Raw genomic sequence first — 25,813 nt, forward strand, 5'->3', positions numbered from 1 at the left:
TAGTAGTAGTAATATAACTAATAGTTACTTATAGTAAAGTACTAGTTTCTAGTAAAGAGAGCTAATAATAACTGTAGCGATTAACTCTGAGCAAGAATTAGTAGGCGGGCAGGGAACTAGGCGATTGGCCTCTTGATTACACGAATATTTCACTCTCGACGCTCGAGCTTCCTAGAGCACGCCATCGAGTACCCCTCTAGTGTATATATATTCAAGACCTTGCCCTGATTTCGATTTGATCTTCCCCTGCATAAACACCCATAACCACACGTGGGCGCTCGACCGTACACACAGCCTTTCGAAGCCTTCATCGACTTACAGCCCAGTCTTCAATCATAACCACATCGTCGATCACAATGCCGACCTCCCGTCGCGTCGCTGACATCATAATTCCACAAGATGCAGCCCCTCCCGAACAAGGCCCGAACGAGACCAGTTACTTCTTTAACCTCCTCAACCGCGACGTCCGAAACCTAATCTACAATTACATGACGCTTGGTCAAATTCGTACCAAGGACGCGACCCAATGGGTTGGCTTTAGAGGTACCTGTCGGCAGGCAAAACAAGAAGCTGAAGAGGAGGGCGTGCGTCATCTGTGGCTGTATGTCCAGGACATCTGCAGAAGATTCACCAAGAGTACGGGGTATAGGCTGAGACTACCGCATCAACTGAAGAACATGGAAGACTTTGCTGGACTAACAGAGTTGACGCTGATCACCAACGCACCTGTTCACCTGGTCGACCTTCGTAAAGATCGCTATCCTCGCACTGGTGTCGAGGACTTACTTTCTATTGAGATCAACAACATTGTCCTCCATTATACGAGTCAGCAGGTAGTGAAGAATCTAGAAGATATGAGAGAAGCAGCAGTGCTCATGCTAATGGGTCTAGAAAGCGGAATCGACAGGAGTCCCAGCCGTTTAGACACAGATGAGTTCTTTGCCGGCACCATCACTGTCTCGTGGGATTATCGTAACTGTACCCGAGAGGACGAATACGAGAGCTTGCCTACTTACCAGCTGAAGCGAGAACTTCGCAACCGAGGCGTTGCATCGGCAGAGATTCCAGAGCGCAAGCCTGCCGTTATCGACGCTCTTCTCTTGCATGATTCCAGAAATCCGCAAACCATCGCGCCTACAACCCCAAGACCTGCTTCCAATGTCCCCCAGGTACTTCTTGGAAAACGCTTCTATACTGTAGAGGTAGATGGATCACTCGATACCATGGAGTTCGAGGGCGATATACCGCCATTCCACGCGGATACCAATCTCTTCAGCCCTGGCACATCGAGATTCTACGCAGATACGTCCTTGTTTTACGCTACAAATCGACGTAGCTCGGTTGGTATGGTGCGCTTGGATGAGATCCATCATCGTTTTGGTGGAGGTATGTGGGATTCCTTGTGGGAAGTTGCTTGGGATGATGTACGCAAAGCACGTGAACAATGGGATTATGTACCCGTTCAAGTCTGCTGGACTGGTATCAAATATGACTAGGCGGACGAAGAAGGAGGAGCTAAAAGAGATGTCAGACTCTAGTTTCTTCTAGTGTTTTGTTCAGTAAATTTGTCCTTCACACTCAAACAATTTAATACAGAACAGAATAGATTGGTGCAGAGCGTTTCGTGTTGGAACACCCAAGACTATCTCGTCGCTCCATTTGCCCCCAGCGTATCAAACTCCGGTGCAGCCTTCTTGACCTCAAACCTCCTACTCAGAATCACAAACTGACCCACCAGAATCATCTGACTCCATTTTGGCCTATCACCATCGTAAATCGCATCATGCAACAGATCCTTGCACCTATCCCACTCCAGAAATCCAAGTGCCTCCACATTCTCCTTCGTGATCAGTCTCTGGAACAACTGGTGAACAGGACCATCGGGCTTATACTTCACTGGAGCAGAGAAGGGATGTTTCTTGCGAGCGTAGAGTTCAGGCGTGATGAATGGTTTCATGGCTTCTTTGAGAATCCACTTCTCGCTGAAACTACGAGTTTGAGGGTCGTAGTGCAACTTTACAGAGGGCGGAAGCTTCATCGCATATTCCGTTAAGCGATGATCAAGAAAGGGCTGACGGCCTTCGACACTGTGGGCCATCTCGCAGCGGTCGCCTAGTACGGTAAGTAGACCGTTTGCGAGAGATGACTTGATCCAAATGTATAGCGATGTGTGAAGCGGATGCCACTTGTTGGCCATAAGCTCGCGGGTACGGCCATCGACAGCGTTCACGGCCGTAAGACGTTTATCGCTCGTTCCAAACTCGTTGAATACCCAAGGCGCAAAGAGCGGGTCACGGAGAGAAGCGGTCTGCGTAAAACCAAGGAAAGAGGTGTTGTTTACTTGGGCACGAATGGCAGCCGATGTTGCAAGTTCCTTTGGACCTGATGTCTCTGAGCCCTCTAAGCTCTTGAATGTTGCCACGCGCTCTTCTTCCGGAAGCCCGGGATTTGGTCTTGATAGATCTGGTTCGCGAACGAAATCCGTAAGGAGCTCCCGATATCCCGCAAAGTGTTCATCTGATCCTTCTCCAGTGAGGACGACCTTGATACCTTCATCGCTGGTAAGCTTCGAAAGCAAGAACTTGCCAACAGTGCCTAGATCAGTTACTGCTGCTTCGTTGTGCCAGACTGCGTTCTCGATGTTGGCGGCAAAGTTCTCCTCGGTCATCTCGCAGTGATGCATCTTGACTCCTAGCCATTCAGCTGTGCGACGTGCGATCGGCTCTTCATCGTGTTCTTCACCGATAAACTTGACGCTAAAGCAATTGATCCGCTCTGATGCTGGAGCTGTGCCAAGCTGTGCGCCTTCAGTGTCCATCAGATGCTTGACCATGCCTGCTATTGCGCTTGAGTCGATGCCGCCGCTCAGGAACACTCCGATCGGTACATCCGCACGAAGTCGATCTCGCACAGCATCAACAAGGTGCTTTCGGACACCCTGGATCATCTCATCTTCACTTCTCGTTTCGATTTCACGCTAAGCTTGTCAGCGATGTTCATGATGCACACACCATAGCACATACCTTGTCTTTGTAGTCGACATCCCAATACTTGTCTTGAGAGATAGTGCTGAACGATCTGCAGACGAGGTAGTGACCAGGCAGTATCTTCGAGACTCCTTGGAAGATGGTTCTTCCGTCGCACAACCAACCCACGTCTTTGATGCTCTGCACGTCCCACTCAGGTTTCCATCCAAAGGGAAGAAATGCTTTCATTTCGGAAGCGATCTACCCAGTGGTTGTCAGTTCGGAGTTTTTGCGACGAGTGAAGAGCGGCCATACCAGCAACTTGCCGTCCAACATTGTGTAGTACATGGGCTTGATGGCATACCGATCGCATGCGGCAATGAAGACCTGAGACTTGGAGTCATATAGACACAATGAGAACTCTCCACGCAAGTGCGGAAGGAACGATAGACCATGCTTCTTATAAAGCGCCAGTGCAATCTCAGAGTCTGACTGGCTCTTAAACTTGTAGCCTTCGGCACTAAGGCGATCCCGAATCTCTTCATAGCCGTACAGCTCGCCGTTGACTACAGCGTGAATGTCGCTGTCTGCATCGTGGAATGGCTGTTCTCCTTCTGGGTTCAAGTCGACGATCGCTAATCTGTTGTGCCCAAGAGCTAGATGATCAGGATGTTAGTCACGTGTTCTCCTCGTACCCGTAGTCACTTCTTGACGTACCTACGCGACAATCTTCGCTGATCCAATGACCATCTGCATCAGGTCCACGATGCTTGATGGTATCCAGACTCTTTTGCAATGTTTTGCTCAACTCTCCGCGTTCCTTCGCTAACGGTCCATGACCCCGCAATGCGACCGCACAAGTGATGCCACACATGGTTGCGCGATCCGAGAGATCCAAAAGGAGAGAGCGTGCAGCGCTTCCCCATATCTTTTGATCCGAAGACCGGCGATACTTCCAAACATGACGTAGACACGAAAGTCGTAGCAGTGATCGTTCAATGAGGTTTGATCGTGCCTGATAAGCCCGCATCGCTTGTTACTGGTTTGGGTGTTAGTGGATGCCCCTGGATCGCCCAGATCGCGCGGCTCCCAGCGGGATCTTCGGACTTTCAACAGCACGACCCCAGGTCTTCCACACATCTTCAGCTGTGTTATCGTGATTGTTCCGCGATTGTTCCTAAAGCCAGCGTTCGTCATCCTCCACCGGCAAACCCCGGACGTAGCGGCGGTAGTCCCATCCACGCCACGCACACTTGAGACATTGCTTTTTGTGCTCGACACTGGGGCCCGCCATGCGATCTTCCGGCTCCGATGGGCGAAATCGACAGAAAGATTCCCTTGACTCTGATCCAAGGAGGCCGTCTTCGCTGGCGACGTGGTATCTCCGCAACCCGGGACAAGCTGCCGTTGTACGCTTCCTGCAGTGACCATCGACCGCGACCAAATCTTCGCTTCGCAAACCCTTCTCAGTCAGATCCCATGAAACTACCAGTCATTTAATCCAGGCTGGTTGCGGCTGCCAGTACCTCACCAGGGAGCGGTACTTGTTGAGCTTGAGATTGCCTTTCTGGCCGACAGGATCATGCGCAAATGTCAAGCCGCTCTCCAGAACGAAGAAAAGGCGTCTGAAATACTCGGTGATTGATCCACGTAACCCGTGTCCTTCGCTACTCCTTCCTATCGGACCCGAGAATTGTATCGTCAGGCTATCGAGCCACAAGCTGAAGATGGCGTTCAAGGGTCGGAGACTCTCAAAGAACTCTCGGCGCTGGTCAGCGCAGCCATGAATTGCACGTCCAGGAATCACTAATGTCAAATGCCGAAGCGTGTGGAACTTGGCATGCATTCCAGTAGGCGTTCTCGTTGCAACAGGTAGCAAGATGCGCACCCCTAGATCGCTTTTTGGAAGGACAATTCTCTTGTAAGCCAGCAATCAGGTTTTTGTCGCACGGATCGAGACTCCTTCGCACTCGCGCTTTGCTTGTCGACACGACAAGATCAGTCCACGACATTGTTCATTGTCAATAGGCGGGAAGTCCAGAAGCTCGTACATTGAGATGCGGATTTCAGCAGGTAGTCTGAAGAGAGATGAGGACGACTGACTATTTTCGTTTCGTGCCATATTCAGTCGCTCCGCATCCAGAAATGAGTTGTGAATTGATAGGGTGCTCCAATTTATGGAGTTGCAGCGCTCATATACACCGACTTTGGAAGCTGTTGCCTAAACCCCGCACATCTGGTTGGCTGACGCATGATCTTCATACTGTCCAGGTGCGACCTATCTTCTCTTGCAGAAAGAGGAACATCAGTGCCCAGCAAGTCTTTGGATCGTTTCAATCTCACCTGCGGTAACCACCTCGATGGGGTAGAGGTGACGCTGCTACTAGGTCGCCGGTGAGTTGATGTAGAGTGCTCGTTATGGCGCAGTAGTGAAATGGGCAGTTTGCAATCCATCCCTACAGCTAATGTGTACTCAGATATACTGAATTGGCCTAGCAGTTCCGCCGACTGTTGATGCGGCCTCCTGAGATTGATACTTTTCCAATTCAACGCCATCTATCGTGGTCCGCTTTCAGAGCTGCTGATCAAACCTCAGACTATGCTTGCTTCAGATCTAAGTGCAGCAGCAGTAGATGCCTTCACTGCTGAGTGACTTCGACTGAAGGAGATCTTTCCATCCCATAACGAAAGCGCAATTTCCGCGTTGCTATCGGCCATTTTAAGCCCTTTGACTGGGCCTTGGAAGCATACGATATGACATGTCAGTAACGATGCTCCAGATCTACGGCCATACTGAGATCTCTGGCAACGCTGCATTGTCCATACACGACCACCTGGGCAGGCATGAAGGGGCTGTTTTCGTCATTTCATATGACTTTTCCTCTCGACGGATGTGAGGGGATGAGTGACCGGTGAAATGACGTGGCAAGCTGTTGTGTGACACGAGCTAGCCCGATGAAAAGCATGTGCAGCAGGGCTTTATCAAACGCTCACCTAGCTATAAGCCCGCCATCGCGCTTTAAACCAACTACATAACACTGTGGTCAATTGGCAAGTAAGTTAGCTTCTCAGTACCTATATCCGCTGGCCGTCGCTAAACTTATCACAGATTTCACAACAGCCACGACAACATCCAAGATGAAAATCTCCATCGTTCCCACCTCGGCGGCGGCAGCCTTCCTCATGTTCATACCCATAGCCTCAGCAGGCCCGATTGGATATGGCATCTGCCAGGCCGGCTGTTCTGCAGTTGTCATGGCGTGCTACGCTGCAGGAGGCGCGACTTGGGGTGCCACGCTGGGTGCGACGGCTCCTGCCACTATCGTCGCCTGCAACACTGCGTTCGGTACCTGCCAGGCTGCATGCGCGGCGGTTCTTCTAGCCCCGACACCCTAGAAGGTAGAATCACATACACCCATTTCCGACCTAGCTAATGCTTTATAGGCGAGCACTTGCAAGCCAGCCGACGATCATTCGCAAACATGGTCAAGATCGGGTCTGGTTTAAATTCGTAATTATATCGAACAAGTACACGGCTATTAAAAAGGGGTAAGCAATCACGAACAGAGGGGCTGTCAAGGAATGGGACATGGTCACGGAAAGGTCGTAATGAACGTGGTAGTAGGACTGATGACTGTCTCAAACGCTAAATATAGCTGCCATCACACAAACTCTTTGCACAGCTTTGATCCCTGATCTACGAGCCATTGTGTAGTCTTTTCTGAGGTCAAGAGATATTTTCCTTACTGATCGACGGGTAATCATCGGCTCAACAGACTCATAAATTTGACCGCGAACGGGGACAGCATGCTCATGACGGCATTGTACACTAAACATGCTACAACGGATACCATGCACAAGCCGGCGGCCAAATAGAACAGCATCAATCCTAGATAAAAGAGTCCCAACATTGCATCATCTATCCATGAGAAATCCTGCCATTCGCAGGCTACGAGTGAGCCGTCCGTATCATAGTACTGTGCCGTTGTAGACATATATTCTGGTGCTACTCTTGGAAGACGGAAAATCGATAGGAACCAGTTTGTTTCGCACCAAGCGGGCTCTTCACCAGCTTTGTGCAACTTGACGTAAAACGACGTGGGAAGGCGTACGTAGCGGCTCTCGAACTTTTGCGCAATGCGCTGGCAAATCGAGGTGAATGCCACAATGTCGGTGTCTCGCTGTCCGCAGGGCTCGTATACGATATCGACTCTTGAGGCGCGCAACTCCTCCCACCACGACAGGTTCAGAGAGTCAAAGTCTTGAATTGGCTGTGCGGCCTTGTTCCGGATGACCATCTTCAGTTGATGCATATCCAGAACACTGACTGATGAGGCGTAGTTTGGATTTTCACGCCGAACCAGGAGACATGAGAGTCTCAAGGCTTCATAGTCAATTTCTTGTTTGACGACTTGACAAGTTTGGCGAAGGCCGACGAAAGGGCGTTTGCGCAGAAGACGGAAAGGGTTTTCATGATCGTTCGTAGGTAGGAAATATGCGTATACCATGACGCGCAATTCTGGTGGTAACGCTAGGAACGGAAAATAAGCCATTTGGACAACAGCTGTCATATGTTTTGACGTTGAGCAAGCTGAGACGTGGTAGCCTTTTGTGATGCGTTTTGAAAAGCGGCGGGGCTGTACACACCGCGTAGGCAGCAATGCCAGGGTTGATAATCGCATAGCAAAGCAGGTAAACACCCGCATATCCTTTGCCTTACGCACATTGGATGCACCTATGAGCAAGCAGTTCGAGCCCCATGATGCATTGCTGCATACGTTCATGATTACGACCGAATTCGGAACTGAAAGTAGACCCTCGAGAAAGTAACGCGAAACACCAGAAATATAACACCCTGTCCAATAACTCCCCTACAGCGGGAATAACTCCCATGCACCAACAACGAAGGCCGCAGCAAGCGCTGGCTGAATCGGCACACCTGTTGCGAGCGCCGCGTTCGAAGTGGTAGACCATTCGGTAGTAGTTGGAGTCGCAGTAGCCACGCTTTGCGCAGAAGACAAGGTCGCCACCGCATTGGACATGCTTGTTACCATAGGCCCATCAGGCTTGATGGCACACGGGTTCCCATCTCCCCACTGTAGCTGATCCAGCGAACACAAGTCCGACTCATTTGCGTCAATCATAGCGAAAGTGCCCAGTTGCGCACAATTGCCTGTAACATTCCCGAAGGTAGTTGGGTCGGGCGCTTTCCACTCGTTAGGCCACGCTGGAAGAAGCGTAAAGAGAAGTTTAGTGTCATGCGAGACACCAACGTCAGGCCGACGGTGGTCGCATCCTTTACTCACGTCACCCCACAGGATGTACCACCTCAATGAGTATGCATTTCCTCCATACTTCGGTCCATGGACCCAATCCCTAGGATTCGTGTGGTTGACAAGGATATATGGCGATCCATCAGACGTTGTAAACTTGGATGCATTATCCGAGGTAAAGCCTATCGACCATTGATCCTCTATGACACCTCCTGGTATTGGTTCGTCGAGGGTGTGGTACGGCATGATATCCCATGCGAAAGTGAAGGGGCCAAGCTCAGCAGCCGCGGTCAAATTCTGGAATGCGAACACGATGGGTAACGATGAGGTAAAGTCGTAAGTTTCATTTTCGCGAGGAAAGATGACGTCGATTTCGAGAGCTGGAAGGTTTGATGTTGGTGCTGAGGTTTGTGATGATGATGCGGGCGTGGAGGACGCGACAGCCGTTGCCGCGGTCTGGGCAAAGGCTGATCGGCAGGCAGCCAAGGCTGCGACTAAACACCAAGAACAACGGGCCATCTTCAGGTAAGATTTTGGAAGCAGTTTTGAAGGACGCAGACGACAGCGTCGCTCAATGAATATATTGATACAAAAGTGAGTTGCACCTTATGCCCAGGGGCCAGAATCCTTCGCAATCTTAACCTGCCGCGCTCCCGTTCAGGCGCCCAGCTGGCCGATCACCATTGGTGTTATGAGAGATCCCCAATCGTCCTCTAACGACACCGAGTTAATCTGGTACTAAAGCTTAAAAAGAGTAGAACTCCACCTCAGCGATACCCGTTCTGGCCGGAATTGTTATAGCAATGGGGAATCCTCCATAGTCAGGATCCTCATTCGGCATCATCGCGTTGGCTCCACTCCTTGTCTCATCGCCACCTAAGGTTCTCAGTGTCCGTAACTTTCCTGTCGCTATGTCTTCCACGACCTTTTCTTCGTTCTTCAGAATGCCGTTAAACTTCGTGTCAGCCCTAGTCGATTGACCCATCACTTGAAAGCCCCAACCAATAAGCAAAAAGCGTGCTCCGCCACGATAAATGACCATGCCGCTACCGGTCCCGGGCTTGCCAAAAACGAAAGAACGCTCAATAGTGATATCCCAATCGCCAAAACGCTGTTTGATGGGTTTCGACGGATCTTTGTCGCCGGTAAATTCGTCAAAACAAAAACCCACCGACGAGCCTGGGTTACGTTGCGCTTCCAGTACGATTTGAGAGACTTGTGATAGTAGCCCATAGTGCTTTGTGTAAGGATTGGTTTCCGGCTCCAAAGTATCGATGCCAAAGGGACTGGCCAAAAGAGCCTGAAATGTTCCGTAAGCTATCCAGATGCGCCGAACCCCGTATTCATCTCGTCGCTGCTCCGGGATGAACAGAGTATTTCCACGATGTCGGTACTTGCCGCATAAGCTAGTGTACTCATTAAGGTAGATATCTGGCGCGATGAATTCGAGGTCAGGTGCGAATTGCAGCCAAATATCGAGGACATTGACTGTGCCGCCACCTGACGGATAATCTCCTGGATGACCACCACCACCAACTACAATGGGGGTATCGTTATCGGCATCATCTCCCGCATAGTTCTGCCATACATTTGTGTATAGCGGAATGGGATACTCCACTTTTCCGGCTACTGCCACACGGTTCACGTAGTGTGCATAATGATATGCCATGAAGAGCTCGTCAGTCCTGCTACCGACGCCGAACACTTCCTCCCAAGTGCCAGATTGTGGCTTCGATCGCGCGACAAAGGTTTTGAGGTTGGCTTTTAGATCGGGGTGTAGTTGATCGTAATCGCGGCTCAAGAATTGGAGAAGTTCTGCGGGCACTGGTTCGGAGAAGACTCTGTTGGCCTCGGCACTTCCGTCGCGACTGTCAAACAACAGGCCGACTTCGTTTTCGACTTGCACCATCAACACAGTACTATGTTTCTCGTCTACCTCTTTGAGGTGACTAAGCAACTTTCGGAATGCTTTTACGTCCGCTTCAACGTTCTCCTCGTTAAAAAGGGACAGCACATCCGCAACCTCAATCACCCCTCCCGCCTTTCTAAGTTCGGCACGAGGGAAGCGTTTTGGATTCGTCTTCACCCATGATGGGGTGTACGTTGATCTGCCTAGCCATGTACGTGTCAGGGTGTGGATAGAGGCCGCGAAGATGTACCAACATACCATTTTTGAAAGATCCGAACCACAACAAGATCAGGTGTAAGCCGTGTTCTCGGGCGCCCAATATGACTTTGTCCAGCTCTTCGAAGTCGAACTTTCCCTCTTCAGGCTCGACCATCTCCCAACTGACAGAGCCAAGTAAAGTATTTACATTGGTTGCGACCATCTTGGGCCAGATCTCGCTCATGTATTCGGCAGACGAAAGAGACGAGTTTTGCAATTCTCCGCCCAACATAAGGTATGGCTTGCCATCAACAATGAGTTGCTTGGTGTTTTCATGTTGTCGGAGGTGTGGAATGGTCGAATTGGAAGTCATGATAGATTAATAAAGCCCAAAGGGTCCGCGAGCATGTGCAATGTCTGGAAACGAAGATACGTCGTGCATCGCCAGCACCCAGAGATGCAGGTTCATCGTACAGCCCGTGAAGTCTTGCGGGGCCGCTCCAGCGGGGTAGTACCTACCGAACATAGGAGTAGGACATTTACCGGTGCTAGAAGTGCAGCCATAGCCCAACGTGTTCTTCGACCACAATAGCGCAAGACTCAGTCGATATTGCCAATGGCGAGACCTTGTTGTCGGGTTCCTCTCCAGATTTGCGGGCTGCCCAGGTGGTGTCGCAGTGATGACTAGTCTGCTACCAATGTCTCCCTGTGCTGCAGCAAAGTATTTGACGGTCATGACTGCCCAGATAGTTACGAGATCGGAGCGTGCTTGATAGGTGCCGACGCTAAGACGTATTAGGTTAATGCTGTGCTTCTCCCCTCATCTCACCTTGGGCGTCACCAAAGTGCAAGAGCAACCGGACTGTCAAACTTGTGAGCTGCATATCAATTGCCAGTGCTCTTGTCGTTTGGTTCACCTCTCAGGAACTCTGCCAGCTGTCGAAGAGATGCATGAAGACATCCACACCCACGTCAGGAGCCCCTCTATGATGCTACTATGAGCATCTCCTTGTTGTCTACTACTTGAAATCCATTCCCTCCAGAAACCCCTCGAAGCTACCAAACCTGTCCCACCTACCTACCTCATCGACAACCTTCTTACTCCAAGCCACACCCTCTGCTTCTATGTATGTCTCTAACTAAACAATTACGCCGTTCTATAACCAGCAAGAGGCACCTCTCAAGTAGCCTGTCCAGGCGTGCCTGGCCCTCTTCCTCCACTCTGCCCATCACCCGGTTCATCCTTACGCTTTGAAAGGTTGGGGTTACCCCCAGGTTTACCCTCCGGCTGGGACGCCACAGCCTTAGGATTGACATCCTCGGGCTTAGGAGCCGGCTCGACGTAGAATTGATCCGTATCCTCAAAGCTGCCAGGGTCGTAGACAGCGGCGCTTCTAGCATCGTCGCGAGAAGATGACTGGTCTGGAACGCTGCTTTGGAAGTTATCGCTGCCAAATGGTCTGTAACCGCCCGTTCCCGCAACCGCTCCTCCAGTAGCTGGATTCACATATGGGATGGGGTATCGTCCAGCATATAATCCTCGCGTCCCCGTGCCGTTGGGAGGAAATCCCTCATGAGCCCGAAATTGATAAGTTGTCGGGCGCCTGTTGAACCCGATCCTCTCCCTCTCTTCCACCGGCCCAGAGTTTCTACCAGCGGCAATCCATGCCCTTCTCTCCAAGTTCGCTCTGTGTCTCTCCACGTCTTCCGGCCTCGGTGAAAAATCAGGGCATATCGCATTAGAACGCGCACGATTCATGCTAGGGTCAAGGGAACTCTCAGTTCTCTCGAATGGACGGCCAACCCCCTGCGTGTAAGGCGTGTTTCCAGAAGTGTCCGAGTTTGTCTGACCATGCGCCCTGCGTCGGCGGTTGAAATCGCGGATTTCGGCAGCTCTACGCGCGAGGCGGGATGGCGTTGTTTCTGCGGTGTTGGCCGTGTCTTGTCCTTGGTCGTGGCCAGTCAAAGGTGGTTCTTCTGAGATTGTGTTCATTCGACCAGCGCGATCGGGGCCGCCTCCTCGACGGGCTGGAGTACTGGAGTGGTCTTCGCCCTCGTCGACAGGATCGTTGTCTTCTGTTCGGCTAGGTGGGAGGCCATCACCGCCGTCTTGCCGATTGGTGTGCGTTCGATCCATCTGATGAGTACAAGGCTGAGCTATTCGCAGTGCTTCTAAAGGTCTTTCAGACGGGATTTCCAGATGTACTTATACTCATAGTTCTGGTAGCAATAGGTACCAATCGGTTTGTTGTTGGCGCGCTCAGAGCGGCTAGTCGTAGCGATGTAGTCTTGTTTGTGGGCATAGAGGGAAACACCAAAAACTGATCTTTGTATGCGCAAAGTATGGTCTCAAGCGAAACCCAGCTATTGTTTGTCGTAAGAGATGCGTCAGTTTCGAAGAGGCTGCAGTACCGCATGATGATCGAGCTCATGAAAAGGACAATGTTAGCATGGTAAGTATTGTGATAACACTGGAGTCATGTCGCAAATTAGTTTGTATGCCCCTTGCAAGTACAGGAGCTTGATCGTTGTATTAGTATTATCGAGTTGGTGTATGCAACTTCGCCCACCCGCAACTATTCTCACCCCCAAGATTACCAACTGTAGAGCTGGATCCGTGGAAACTAATTTAAAGCACCGCGTCGTCGCCAAAGTGCTTTGCATACATGCCCAGCGCCTTGATCGGGAAGATGAACTTGTAGTTCGGATAGGAGATCATACTGTTCTTATGTTAGCCACCATTCATCATCAATCAATAATGCGTGAACTTACCAAGACTTGTTGAACACTCCCTCAATAGCCTCCTGCAACCACTCTCCGTTGGCTTGCTGCCTCTGCATGATGAGCTTGACAGCCCTCTCGAGCGGCTCTTTGTGTGGGAACCCGCCCTCAATCATTGCGATGACCACCCAAGCAGTCTGCACAACCTGACTGCGCGGATGCTGCTGCCAGACACCGGTTTCACAGCTCTTGTACGTCTCGCCCCAGCCTCCATCTTCCATTTGCTTGTCTAGGAAGAACTGACACGCCCTTCTCACACGTTCAGAGTTGCTGTACTGCTCTCCAGAGCACTTGAGTGACTCAAGAGCAAACATGCCGGCATAGGTAAAACAGATACCCCAGCTGCCGTACCAAGATCCATCTGGGCGTTGGGCGGCGCGAATGTATGCCACCGCGCGGTCGCGGAAGGCAGAGATTTCCGCGGCACGGTAATCGGGGTAATGATGTTGGAACATGTCGAGGGCGGTCACGACAGCGGTTGTGCATTCAGGGTAGTCATACTCGATCATAATGTTACCGAAGACTTCTGCTGCGTTAAGATGTTCAAGGAGTACGCTACCCCGTGTCGGCTCATAAGAAGCACAGCCACCAGAAGCGTTCTGCATAGTCAGCAGGACGTCGATGGCATCTTTCACGCGGCGTTCGTTGATAAGTTCAGGGAATGCGTTATCCCTCTGGAGGATAAGTGTGCTCTTGAGACCTTCGGATGTGCAGTCGCTGACTGTGTAGCCCTGCTTTCGTGTACTGAAGCCCCAGGCACCTTTGCGTTGTTGACGGTAGCATGCGTGCTGGTCCCTGGTTTCCTCAAGAATCTGCTGGTCTTCTAGGAACTCAAGACTCTTCGTGAGCATATGCTTCCATTTCGTATCCTTTGACCAGCCGCAAGAGTCAACAGCTTGGATGAGGAACGCGGTGTCCCACGTTTGTACACCGTTTGTACCGTTCATAAGCATGCCTTCATCCTTTACCCAGAGGAACTCCGGAAGTGTCTTGAGATGCTCGCGAACAGCATGAGACTTGGGTCCTTCTTTAATATAAGCAGCCAACATGTTCATAGGACCGTTGACAGGACCCAGATTGGCGAAGTCGGTGTTCTCATCCTCGGCTTCGATCAGCCACCATACATGCTCTTCAGCCCGCTTCACCATCCAAGTGGGCCTGATGTATGGGAACCATATAGCGGCCATGAACCAAAAGAGGACCTTGAGCATCCAAGATTTCGCATGGTAGTTGTCCGTCGGGGCAATGGTATTCCGCCGTGCGCCAAAGTTGATGTTCTCAAATGGCTCCATCAACAGTTCGGCCCGCAGTTGACGTGTAAGGTCATTAAGCGGGTATGACCACTTCTTGGAGTAGATGTAGGACATGGGCAGGAAGACCTGTCGCATATGTATCCACCACCTCCACGGCGCGATAGGGACCCAGTCTGGCAGCAGCCACAGCTCAGGTGGACAGGGATTAACAACGTCCCATTCCGTCACACCCAACACGCTCAACCAAAACTTTGCCCAATGCGGACCGTTGAGCGCGCCACCTAGCTTCCAAAGTGTGTCCCGCGCCTTCCGCATTCTGGGGTCTTCTGCGTCGACGCCAAGCAGCCTGAGGACGGTATAGTTCATTGCCGTACCAAACACGGTACTCTCTCCCTCGATATGTAGCCCCCAGCCGCCGTCTTCTGGATTCGCGCGGGCAAAGAGGTAGTTCTTGATCTCGATTGCATGCGACGCTGGTATCGGTGTCTCGGTGACATACCAAGTGACTACGAGGCCGGGGAGGAGGAACATGGGACCGCCGTATTCGCAAGCCCAGTTGCCAGGTGGGAGTTGGAGTTGGGAGAAGAAGGTGAGGCCATTGTGCGCAGCTTCAAGGGGGGTCTTTGCGGATGCAAGGGCTGGTTGTTCCTGAGGTCCACGTCAGTTACTGGTGTCTGCACGGTCAGAAGAGGTGCACACGCACCGTGTCGAGGCCTAGGAAGTACTTGTCCGCTGTACTCTGCGGCCACGACTTCATTTCCTCGTCGCTTTGCAGATAGTGCCATGTCTGACATCCTCGGTCGTCTTTGAGCCTCCATCTTGTGTAATCTGTCTTTTCATCTCCCTCGTGGCTCTTGGTCACGCCCACCGCGTCGTTCAGTATCTTCTGGCTCCCGCTGCGCTTTGCTGCGCCGTTAGTCGTGCCATTAACATGCGACATGATGGATTCCTGGTCTGCGAAGTCTTCAGTGTTGTCCTACACCCCTCCACTCGTACCGGGAAGGCGTGATGGGGGTGACTTGGCCTCTTGCTGGGGTCGAGCACTCCGGGTCGGACGTCTTGGCAAGCATGCATGAGTAGAGGCAAGCGCGGTCTTGCCAATCAACCTTGGGACGTGAAAGAGAGTGGATGTGCAGCGCAGATCAACTTTACTCCCATGAACTAGTAGACATTTACATTCAGACTGTGTGAATGCGATGCGTAGTTCGCATTCGCAAACTTTCTGCTTCAGCAATTCCATAGACCCTGAACGCGGGTCCTCACATCCCTGCCACGTCCATCGACCAAACCTTGAAGCCACTGCAAAGACGCACGTCGACGACTGTCCCAGCATCCCCTACTTCTTCGAAACTCGCGCGCGCTCCCGATCTACCATCATCCCCATCACACATGGAGCCACTTGCCCTTTGTCGCTCCTGACTCAACAGCCGCACGGCAGTCTTGGCAGGCACTCCCGCGGCGAAGCGCGCGATCGACAAAAAGCTGACCACTCGGCTCACGCAAGGCTTACATTCCCGCCCCCTTTCAAAGTTACGTGCGCAACGTGACGCACAGATCGCCAATCGTTGCATCGCGGGATGAGGGAGGATCCGAGGCCGAAATTCTGCATCGACGATGAGCTTGATGGAGCCATGACTTCATTGATCGCATACGTGGACTTGCGCTTGAGAGGCATACATGCTGAAGGGAAATGAAGATCAGCATGAGTGACGAAATCGCGAGGTGATGTAGAAGCGATGTAGGCATGGCATCATTGTGAACTTGGGGATGAACGATTACTCGTGCTTGTATTCAATGCTCGCATTCAGTTGGCGGCGGGTATGATGTGGTACGTATTTACAGATACTACATGTCGAGTATCGAACTAGCGAGAGCCTCCAGGGCAATCGCTCTGCACGCTCAAGACTGAGGAATCCGCCAAGAAAAAAAGAGACTTGAGCAACATATGGAAAAATGCGTGTGCCATCCAAACAAGAAAACACCGTGTAGTTGCTCTTGGAAACGTGCCATAGACAAGGCCGTGAAATGCTAAACATGCTTCGAGAGGTAAAAAGAGAAAGTGGTGAATCGTGGTCTTGTGTATGTGGTAATCGTGTGCTGTGGTGGTAGTGGCAAAATAAAATCGTTGTTTCGGGTATCGCAGAAAAGGTAACCTCTCATCCATACGCGCTTGTTGGGTATGCGTGATTTCAATCGCTAAGATCGGGGTTTGCGACGAAGAGCCTCGTCCCCATGGTCATGGTCCGCTCGTCCACACTGCCTCTTCGAACCAGGTCATCCTTACTGCCCTTCTTATCTGTTGCAGCGGGTGGCTTCAACATTCCAGGCGCTGGCATTTGCCCCACATCGCCAAAGTTGCGTTCCCCACTACTGCCACTGCCTGTGCTTGTGTTGGTCTTGGTATGTTGGAAGTAGCTGTTGTCATTGGGCGCGTTGACGTCGTATTCGGCTGGTGAAGGGGTGGGCTCTTCTTTGAGGTCGGCGAGCTCGCCGTCCGGGGATGAGTTCAGCGGGGGAGTGCTGTTAGAGGATATGCGGCCGGTGGGGTTGGCGTAAGACATGCGTCGTCCTGAACCGAGCGAGGAACGGCCTGAACCTGTGCGGTGGTGGTACTGGCCATTCTTGACTGAGCCTGCGTCTTCGTCGTCGCCCTCGTCCACCTCGGAAGCACTGAGGCGCATAGGAACACCAGACCCTGCATACGTGACAGGTGCATATAGCGATGCTTTTGGCAGACCGTGGTGACGCCCAATCTTGGACCGCACACCGCCGGTCATGCTAGATCCTCCTGAAGCACTTCGCGGGGGGACGTGGTGGGGTCCGCCTGCTACCTCCATGTTTGCCCGCATCTTAGCCTGCCGTTGCTGTGCAAGCATGCGGGGGTCTTCGTATTGGGCCCGGTCACACCACACAGTAGCCTTTTGTTTCCGCATGAGTGCAACGTACGAGGTGGGCGAATTGCCGCCGGAGCGGGTGGACGAGGAGCGACGGAGGGCGCCACTGTTGGAGCGGTTCGGCGTGCCAGTGGTAGAGCTCGTTGACGAGGTCGGGGTTCGGCGGAGACTGCTCTGGTACTGGGTAGGGTATTGCGAGTTCATGGTGCTTGCGGTGGGTGACTGGGCGGGGAAGATGCCTGAGCTCGTAGTGCGCGTTCGTGAATGTCCTAGTTGACCGTCGTTGTGGTATTGGTGTTGCGGGGGTCGCACCGATATGCCGGGGTTTGCTATGGGTTTACGGCGGAGAGGAACAGCCCCGTAGGCAGAGGTTTGCGGGGGTTGCGCCATGACAGCCTGCATGATGAATGGCTCTGCTTTCTTCGCGTCACGACTCACGGAGTGAAACACAGATCAGCGCGCTGACGTCGGACCGACAGCGTTAAAGAACAGACAATGACGTTCTTTTTGGGCAAACTAGCAAATTCTTGGTGGGCAGTGAAGGGGGGTCGGTGGAGAAGTTGTGCTGCGGCGCTGCGACTGATGCAATGCACTGACTCCCACTGCTTCCGGGTATGGGCTGATGTAAGGTAATGGCCACAGGAATTGGTGATGCTGATGATATGCAGACGGCACACGGAGCAAGCGAAAGCGGCAACGGCGGCAGGGCAGTCGAGGCCCGGCGGGAGGAGTCGAGATTGGAGGGATGATGTGCGAAGATTTGTGGTGCTCTGGCAGGCGTGTCGAGTCGTGGGCGGAAAGGGTCCTTAATAGCAATGGTCCAGTCCAGCCAGAGACGCTAGAAAAGCTTACTCTAAAGAAAGAACAGGTCAATACGCGCGGTTTGAGAGTTAGGGAAGACGGGTAGACGCCAGCTGGGCTGCGAGGATCAAGCGTAGCACCTGCATGGCGTCGAGGCGCGCGAATTGCTGACTTACAGATGGATGCGGCGGCGAGGTCGCGAACTAGCCCACCCGAGAGTGCAGCAGCGGCACACGCAGCTTTTGAATAGGGAAGTACAAAAAGAAACGTCGGCACTGTGGGCAGGCCGGTGGGGAACAAAGGGAAGAGCGCGTGTATGGAGCAGTCAGACTGATGGCAGCAGAATCGGGACGAGTGCGCCCGCAAGAGGAAGCGGCCGTGTCTTGTATCTTAGTATCTTGGGTACTCTCCGTGCTTGCCGTTGAGGGCGATCGCGCTAGAAATGGGTGAGCCGACGCCTGGGAACCACGTCTCCACCGCGCAAGTGTCAATGACGAAAGGCCTCCTCTGCAGCGTCGCCATGGCGCTTTGCTACTATGCCATCTCCCACGCGCGATCCAGCACGTCCATAGTAGGCTCTGCTAACGCCACAAAACCTGAATCCGTCGCGCGCGAGAGGCCCCTCAAGTCAAAACAGCCGCCCCAGCCAGGCGGAGTCGCGTCCGTATACGGCTCCCGACTACTACCTTGAGCCTTGCACCCCGAGCATCCCGGCTGCGCTGCTGCATACATGTCGCCAACTTCACGAATCCCGCGCGCTGCCGAGCTGCTCCTCTCCGCGTCGAATCATCGGCAAACGTGGCTCGAGCATCGCGGCCTGCAGGCCCCAGTTAGCTGTGCATGATCGCCTCTGGTTGCATCCCGCCTTTCTTTTTGAACCTCACTTTTTACGAGCTGCGAGTGCTACGTCTGACACATCGCTCGTGACACCGGCTATAGTGTTTCATCCTCAGGCAGGCGTGCCCTGTGCCGCCATCTTGCCTCTGAAGCCATGACCGCGAGCACTGTCTAATTGTCGCCCGCACCCGTCGCCAGCAGACTGCCGGTGCCATCATCGCGAGACCTCACCCCAGCGCACATCTGACCGGGATACAACCAAGGCCCTGATACCGTTTCATCTAACGTGATGTGTTGAACAGCCCGCTCGCAGGCCTTGCTCATCCGCTACTTTTGTCTATACTATATCCCAGAGTGGGGTTGCATGCACATCGATGCACCTTCAGCCGTTCCCCGCTCTCTAGCACTGCGCGCTCAACCATGGGACATGCTGCAACGCCAGCCGAGCTCCTCCAGATCGTGATCTTTGCGACTATCCGAAAAATGTTGAGGCTCTTTTTTCGCATCACCACCATCGCCGTCTTCGGTCAATTCTGCCCGGCAGATCCGCTTCGGCCTTCGCCGAGAATCTTCTAGTAATAGGTATTGCCACCTCCTGACCGTCATCGTCAATACCAGCCTGCGTCTCTGATGATACCCATCAATAATCACTTTCTGTGGAGATACGAGCCTTTCGGTGGGTATTCATAGAAGGAAAATTGGAGAACAGCCCGTACAAAGCGCAAGTGTACCAGACTCTGCGTTTGTGGCGTAGCATCGCGTAGCGGCATCCTTGAGCGACATCGTGCTGCGAACGCCGCCACGGAAAAGGACCCTGAAGAGCTGAATTGTAGATCATTGCTTGATTGTGCCCTCGGGTCTTTGTCACCCCGCGTTCGGTCGCATGTCGTTATCGCCAACCTCAACTCTCCGAACAGATGTCGAGCGTTGTCGACCTTGCCTCAGCTTCGATGAGGCTTTTGTTCCGGCTGCCATTGTGATGTTGCACGCCTAATAGGCCGACGACCCGCTACCAAGCATCTTCAATCCGGAGGCGCAAAGTCCAATACATTGACGGCACATGATTCGTATCTACCCACCTTTTCTACACACCATCACAGTCCACAATGCCAGTAAAACCCAAGCCTTTGGTTTGGAGGGTTACACAACGTCCGCAGATCTCTCACCTGCATGCCAGATCGCACACCATCATTTTCACGCTCATTTTCTTTAGCGGCTTGTGTACGAGTAATGCCCCTTGGCCACAACAGCACGAACGCAGCACAAGGCTCGGTTTCTGCCGTGCTGACGAGAATCGCACCTGCATCGTGCTACGACGACTGGGTGTCGTATCTCCAGACGGGGTAATTGTTATCGTGAAGGCTACTTTGGGCAATAGGCTTGCGCTCGGGGGGCAGCTGGTCCGGCATTTGGGCCTTAGTGTCGGTCTTGTGCCGCTGTCATCGGTACGATAACTCGTGGTCCTTGGTGTGATGAACATTGCCGACTGCATGAGGGGTCCTCCGATATCTCAGACAACAGCATCGTACGACCAAAATTGTGCATGCACAAGTCGTGCATTCTCGCAGTACATGGGTATCGAATGAGGTGGGGCATCGAATGAGATGGAGCTTGCATAGCTCGTCCGGAGATAACATTGTACATGCGCCTCGGTTCTCCCTATCGTGACCCCACTAGATTATATACTATCGCTCGCTCAGATCTAGTAGACGTAGGGAATCAGCTGGTACGGAGTCTTCTGCTTGAAGTCCTCCCATTGCGCACCATAGCGCTTCTCGCAATACTCGTTAAGTATCGGGATTGCCCGCTGTGTGAAATCCCACGCGAAGAAGGCTCCTACTAACGCACCCAACGTGTATCCTCCTCCGACCATGGCATAACCCGCTCGCCAGATTGTGTAGCCACCGTAGTTGATGTGGCGCGCGAAGCTCCAAAGACCTCCCGTGTAAGCTTTGCCTTTGTTGTTGGGGTCCGCCTTGAAGCGCTTGCGTTGTATTTCTGCGACAAGTTCCGTCACGATGCCTACGACGTATAGCGAGCTGCCGACGAGGAGCGCGGGTTGTGGGAAAGTGGCTTCGGTCGAGGCGGAGGTAGCTGATGTGAGGAAGGCGTAGGTGCTCAGACTGTTAAAGACAGCGTTGAACAGACCCACCGCGATGGCGCCGTTGACTGGCATTGGCTCTCCGGAAAGTGCTGTTACCCAGATGTTCTGCTTCACAGCTGCGCCAACCGCCATTCCAAGCAATACCAATCGGTATGGTGACAGGCCCAAGCCATCGATCAGAGATATGCCTGTATGCGTTGGCAATCCGGGAGGTAGTGTTCGCAGTCCTACGCGATGTAGGACAGATGTGCCGAGGCCATGCGCGAGGATTGAATATTGAAGGACAGGCTCGATGCCGCGTAGGAGGAAGAAGGTTACTTTGCCAGCTGGTGTGGGTGTGTAATCGCCGCGTGCAATCAAATCCTTCTTCTTCGATTCTTCTGATCGAGGATCGTTCGGGTTGCCTTTCTGGCCTTGGCCTGGCGCCATTGTGCCAATTGTCTACGTAGTACTGTCAACGTTAGTACTGTCGTCGCAAGGCCGGCTAGAGCGGGGTTACCTGGCTACTGCTGTGTCCAGCTCGAAGACTTGAAGTGCAATTGACGGTAATTCTGTAGTCCAACCCCGCCAAATAAATATATGCTGTCTCCTCGGCCAGTTGATGCGCGCTCGGTCACTCGAAAGCGCGAGCTGATCAATATCTGATGGAGGATCAAACGACGGGCGGGTCATGACGTATACGCTAACCGCTTACTCGGGCCCATCGAATGCCGTCTGTGAGAACAGGAACCTGCTCAACCTCACGTTCTAAAATTCTGCTGTTAAATGTATGCTCGCCATAGTTATATGAATTGATGACATAGTCGGAAGATAGCTCGTCGGCAGCTCGAAGCAGATGGGCCGAATTCCCTCGCTGTCCGAATACAGCCTAGTATGCGCGTGTTCCCGTGATGATTTACATTAGCGCGTTAGGAAGCGCGTGCGCGTCCAAGAGCCCCTCTTTCCATTCATCGTGACTTTGTTGGGACGCGACCAAGCCTTCTATTGATCCGCATCATCAATTTACTTATGTTCTTCTTATAGACCTAAAGACGCCATTGTTGAATTCCTCGATTTGCATCTAATAACAAACCCCAAGTGCCCCTTCGACGTCAAAGGCTCGGCAACGTTCTTGCGACTATGATGAGGATATTGAGGCCTCAAACGTGCGCATCGACCAATTGTCCGCCTGCTCTGCGTACACCGACGGTATTCCGCACAACTCTATCGAGCCTTTTCACGCTCGAACATTGATACCTTTATATCATAGATTGGCGGCACCGTTCACGATATCCACCAGGTGCTGTTGGACGCAGGCACAGCACTTGCTACTGCCTTTGGCATGTCGCATACTCAGTTCAAGCATAAACAGCCCTAGCAGGCCCAGCACGATACGATAATCCCCGGTTTACGTACATCGGCACGCCTACAATGACCGTCACCTTCGGCGCCATTTGCAGTCTCCTACAAAACGTCGAGACCATCACGACACGACGACCACGGTTACTTGCCAAGCAAGAGAAATACCCTATACGCGAGACAATCTCGCAGTGGTTTCTCGAGCAGAGAGAAGCCCTAGATGATCCCGATACAAACGGGGGCGCCGTCTTGTCTGCTCTCTTTCCACATCGAAGGAAAGATCGAGTCTATGGAATGCAATCGCCATTACTTGCAAAGAAACTTGCAAGTCTACTTGCCTTCAATCACGGTCAATTAGCTCTATTTGAGGGCTGGCATACAGGGAACTACGGTGACCTTGGGGCGTATGTCGAACGAGCAATGAAACCTTGGGATGGCACATTCGCCAGCAAACGTGCATTTCCGATCGAACGAATCGACCGATTGCTCGAACAATTAGCAGCGAGCTATCGGTTCTCCGACGAGGTCATCAGGAAGAAGCGTAACTCGGATTTCCAGACCGATGCCGAGCTGAAGGAGATACTCGTGAGACTCGAGTCGTGGGAAGCAAAGTGGTTGGTGCGTCTCGTCCTGCGAGATCATTGTACCGTGGAGCTTGATGAGAAGTTTGTTCTGGACTGCTACCACTTTCTCTTACCAGAATTGTTGATGTTCCAAAATGACTTCGACGCCGTCTTCAAGATGCTCAAAGGCGATCTGAGCTGCTATCCCGCAGTACCAGAGCACTCAAAGCAAAGATCTTTGCGAGTCGACGCGGCACAGAAACTGAGAGCTATTGTTGGAATCAAGGTGGGGCGACCGACGTTCCACAAAGCTTGGTCGTTCAAGCACTGCATGCAGCTTGTGGGTCAGCGCGCTTGGGCTGCCGAAGTGAAGTACGACGGCGAGTATTGCGAGATACACGTTGACCTGGACAATGCACCTAATGACATCCGCATCTTTTCTAAAAATGGAAAGGACGCAACGGCGGACCGAAAGCCTTTGCATGCTACGATTCGCGAAGCCCTCCGTATCGGTCGACCAGACTGCGTCTTGAAGAAGAAGTGCATCATCTTGGGCGAGATGGTACTTTACAGTGACAAAGAAAAGAAAATAATGGGGTTCTCCAAGATCAGGAAGCACATCACCCGCTCTGGTTCTTTCATCGGCACGCTTCAAGATTCACTGCCGCACGAATGGGAGCATCTCATGCTCGTGTTTTTCGACATCCTTGTGCTGGATGACGAATCTACTCTACGTCACTGCCTTCAAGACCGTCGCAAGATCTTGAGGAACCTTGTCCATGTAATCCCCGGTCGGTCAATGCGATCGGAGTGGACACTTTTGGACTTTAAGACAGGGGATGGCATAACAGACCTTAAACAGATATTTGCCCGGAACCTAGCCGAACACCAAGAAGGACTAGTTCTCAAGCCGTTGCATGCGCCGTACTTCCCACTTCTCTCAGAGCAAGGGCATCGTCAAACAAGTTTCTTTATCAAATTGAAAAAAGATTACCTCGGTGACATGGGTGGTGAGAGAGATTTGGGCGACTTCGCTGTGGTCGGGGCTAGCTTTGATGCGCAAGTCGCGGCAAAGAGTGACTTGAGGCCTTTACATTGGACGCATTTCCATTTGGGGTGTTGTACGAACAAGGATGCGGTACAACGCACGGGTGCAAAGCCAAAGTTCAAGATCGTTGCGAGCCTCAGCCTCGACAAGTGCATACCAAAGAGCGATGCGAAATACATGAACGTTCAAGGTTACATCCGCCTGTCTACCCTACGAGACAATGGGTCGACCCTTGAGTTCGAAATCCAGCATCCCAAAGGCTATGACTGGCGGATGACCGCAGCATTCAAGAAGCCTTTCGTAGCAGAGATTCTTGGCGGCGGCTTTGAGAAGCTCCAAAACGAATCCTTCGAAATGTTGCGACACCCCAGAGTCAAGAAGATACATCATGACAGAACTTGGGAAGATGCTGTATCTTTGGAAGATTTGGAACGCATGGCTGAGGAGAAGTGGGAGGTGCCTGATGCTGACAAGCTCGATGGGCATGCTCGTGACGTTGCTTTGCTGGCCAAGAAGTACACCAACGAGATGGGCGGGTCCCAAGCGACTGTAACGACCGACGATACTACGCAGCAGACAATTCAGCGAACTACACCTCACTCGTCGCCGGTGACGCACCACCCGACGACCACACAGGTCATTCGCGAAGCGACGTCCTATAGCGCTACAGTTCAGGAAACGCAGCAGCATACTTGCACCACAATTTCAAGTTCTCCAGGTTCTGCAGGTGGTAGCACACAAGGTAAAGGAACACGGGCATCTCGCGAAATGCGTATTCTTGTGAGAGAGGACACAATAGGGCGCCTGAATACCTTACGTCCTCCTACACCAATGTCGACGGTATCTGCGGCGGCCAGCTCGTTACCACTCGTATCTAGTGCGGTGTCTAGCCTTTCAACGGCAAGAAAGAGGCGCAGCTTCATGGACATGATCAGCCCACCCAATGCGAAGCGGAGAAAAGCACTGGTTCCCTTACAGTGTTCAGCGAACAACCGCCATTTAGGCCAGTTCGATTATGACTCGCAAGAGGGGATCGTGCACATTTACGCCAAAGAAGGAGTCAAGGTACAGATACATGCCGCATCCCGAGACAACGAAACGGGTAGCTAGGAAAGCATGGTCTGGAATTCGCTGCTCCATGTAATCATCGCTAGTTGTTGTCGCGCAGTTTCGCAATTTTATGGAAATGGGCCTGGATCAAGATGATTATGATAGTCTGCTTGATATTACTGGACCCCGCATGTCGATGTCTCTCGCTCTTCTTCGATCGGTTCTAAAGACAGGATCTTCCAGAGTCACAGCCGCAATGGTAGACCTAGTGCGTTCGCGAATCTGTCTACGTTGATGTGATTCCAATCCACACATTACGTCTCGTCAAAAACTTTGGGAAGCGAGAATGCCAACCAAGGTACCTGCACTCACGAATTTTGCTACTCACTCGGGCCTCATATAACATCCACGCACACTATTCTTGATATCCATTTCATTCATCTTCCTTTCCATCACCGCAAGAACCGACTATATCACCCCAAGTACCAACCACATTACCCCAAGTACAGACCACCTCGCGAACATGGGACCCAACTCCACCGGTAGAAGACGTGTCAGGGACTCGGCATTTAGACATAGATCTGCATCCATCTCTCTTACGCCTGCGGCGCAAGCTGAGATTCAAGACATGATGCGGCCTATGCAAAGCTCCAGCATGTCTATGAGCCTTTTGCAAACATCGGCACAAACGCCTCCCCGTATACAAAGTCTTACAATCGACACTGACGAAACTTTGCCGCACTTTCCCAATGCACCGGTTCCTGATCCGATTGGTCCTGATGATTTACGAAGGACTGA

General features: G+C 52.2%; 8 protein-coding genes across 8 annotated transcripts; 2 read left to right on the top strand and 6 right to left on the bottom strand.

Annotated features, from left to right (window-relative positions):
* Positions 1-356: 356 nt before the first annotated feature.
* On the top strand, positions 357-1,496 carry J4E79_000973 (uncharacterized protein; the record flags this gene model as incomplete). The annotated part of the gene is made up of 1 exon (XM_049349884.1): positions 357-1,496. The coding sequence occupies one exon, from the start codon at positions 357-359 to the stop codon at positions 1,494-1,496; it is 1,140 nt and encodes a 379-aa protein (XP_049215043.1).
* A 146-nt stretch (positions 1,497-1,642) lies between these two features.
* Positions 1,643-3,840, bottom strand: J4E79_000974 (uncharacterized protein; the record flags this gene model as incomplete). Its single annotated transcript, XM_049349885.1, has 4 exons — positions 1,643-2,977; positions 3,024-3,227; positions 3,282-3,622; positions 3,684-3,840. 4 exons carry the CDS (start codon positions 3,838-3,840, stop codon positions 1,643-1,645), a joined length of 2,037 nt encoding a protein of 678 aa, XP_049215044.1.
* Positions 3,841-8,984: 5,144 nt separating this feature from the next.
* On the bottom strand, positions 8,985-10,719 carry J4E79_000975 (uncharacterized protein; the record flags this gene model as incomplete). Its single annotated transcript, XM_049349886.1, has 2 exons — positions 8,985-10,351; positions 10,407-10,719. The coding sequence occupies 2 exons, from the start codon at positions 10,717-10,719 to the stop codon at positions 8,985-8,987; spliced, it is 1,680 nt and encodes a 559-aa protein (XP_049215045.1).
* An 807-nt stretch (positions 10,720-11,526) lies between these two features.
* J4E79_000976 (uncharacterized protein) lies at positions 11,527-12,483 on the bottom strand (the record flags this gene model as incomplete). The annotated part of the gene is made up of 1 exon (XM_049349887.1): positions 11,527-12,483. The coding sequence occupies one exon, from the start codon at positions 12,481-12,483 to the stop codon at positions 11,527-11,529; it is 957 nt and encodes a 318-aa protein (XP_049215046.1).
* Positions 12,484-12,975: 492 nt separating this feature from the next.
* J4E79_000977 (uncharacterized protein) lies at positions 12,976-15,320 on the bottom strand (the record flags this gene model as incomplete). The annotated part of the gene is made up of 3 exons (XM_049349888.1): positions 12,976-13,066; positions 13,119-15,028; positions 15,084-15,320. The coding sequence occupies 3 exons, from the start codon at positions 15,318-15,320 to the stop codon at positions 12,976-12,978; spliced, it is 2,238 nt and encodes a 745-aa protein (XP_049215047.1).
* A 1,249-nt stretch (positions 15,321-16,569) lies between these two features.
* J4E79_000978 (uncharacterized protein) lies at positions 16,570-17,676 on the bottom strand (the record flags this gene model as incomplete). Its single annotated transcript, XM_049349889.1, has 1 exon — positions 16,570-17,676. The coding sequence occupies one exon, from the start codon at positions 17,674-17,676 to the stop codon at positions 16,570-16,572; it is 1,107 nt and encodes a 368-aa protein (XP_049215048.1).
* Positions 17,677-20,614: 2,938 nt separating this feature from the next.
* On the bottom strand, positions 20,615-21,445 carry J4E79_000979 (uncharacterized protein; the record flags this gene model as incomplete). The annotated part of the gene is made up of 1 exon (XM_049349890.1): positions 20,615-21,445. The coding sequence occupies one exon, from the start codon at positions 21,443-21,445 to the stop codon at positions 20,615-20,617; it is 831 nt and encodes a 276-aa protein (XP_049215049.1).
* A 981-nt stretch (positions 21,446-22,426) lies between these two features.
* Positions 22,427-24,843, top strand: J4E79_000980 (uncharacterized protein; the record flags this gene model as incomplete). Its single annotated transcript, XM_049349891.1, has 2 exons — positions 22,427-24,618; positions 24,765-24,843. 2 exons carry the CDS (start codon positions 22,427-22,429, stop codon positions 24,841-24,843), a joined length of 2,271 nt encoding a protein of 756 aa, XP_049215050.1.
* Positions 24,844-25,813: the final 970 nt, after the last annotated feature.

The sequence above is a fragment of the Alternaria viburni genome, assembly GCF_023758015.1.
Source record: "Alternaria viburni strain BMP 2772 chromosome Unknown scaffold_2, whole genome shotgun sequence".
Lineage (NCBI taxonomy): Eukaryota > Fungi > Ascomycota > Dothideomycetes > Pleosporales > Pleosporaceae > Alternaria > Alternaria viburni.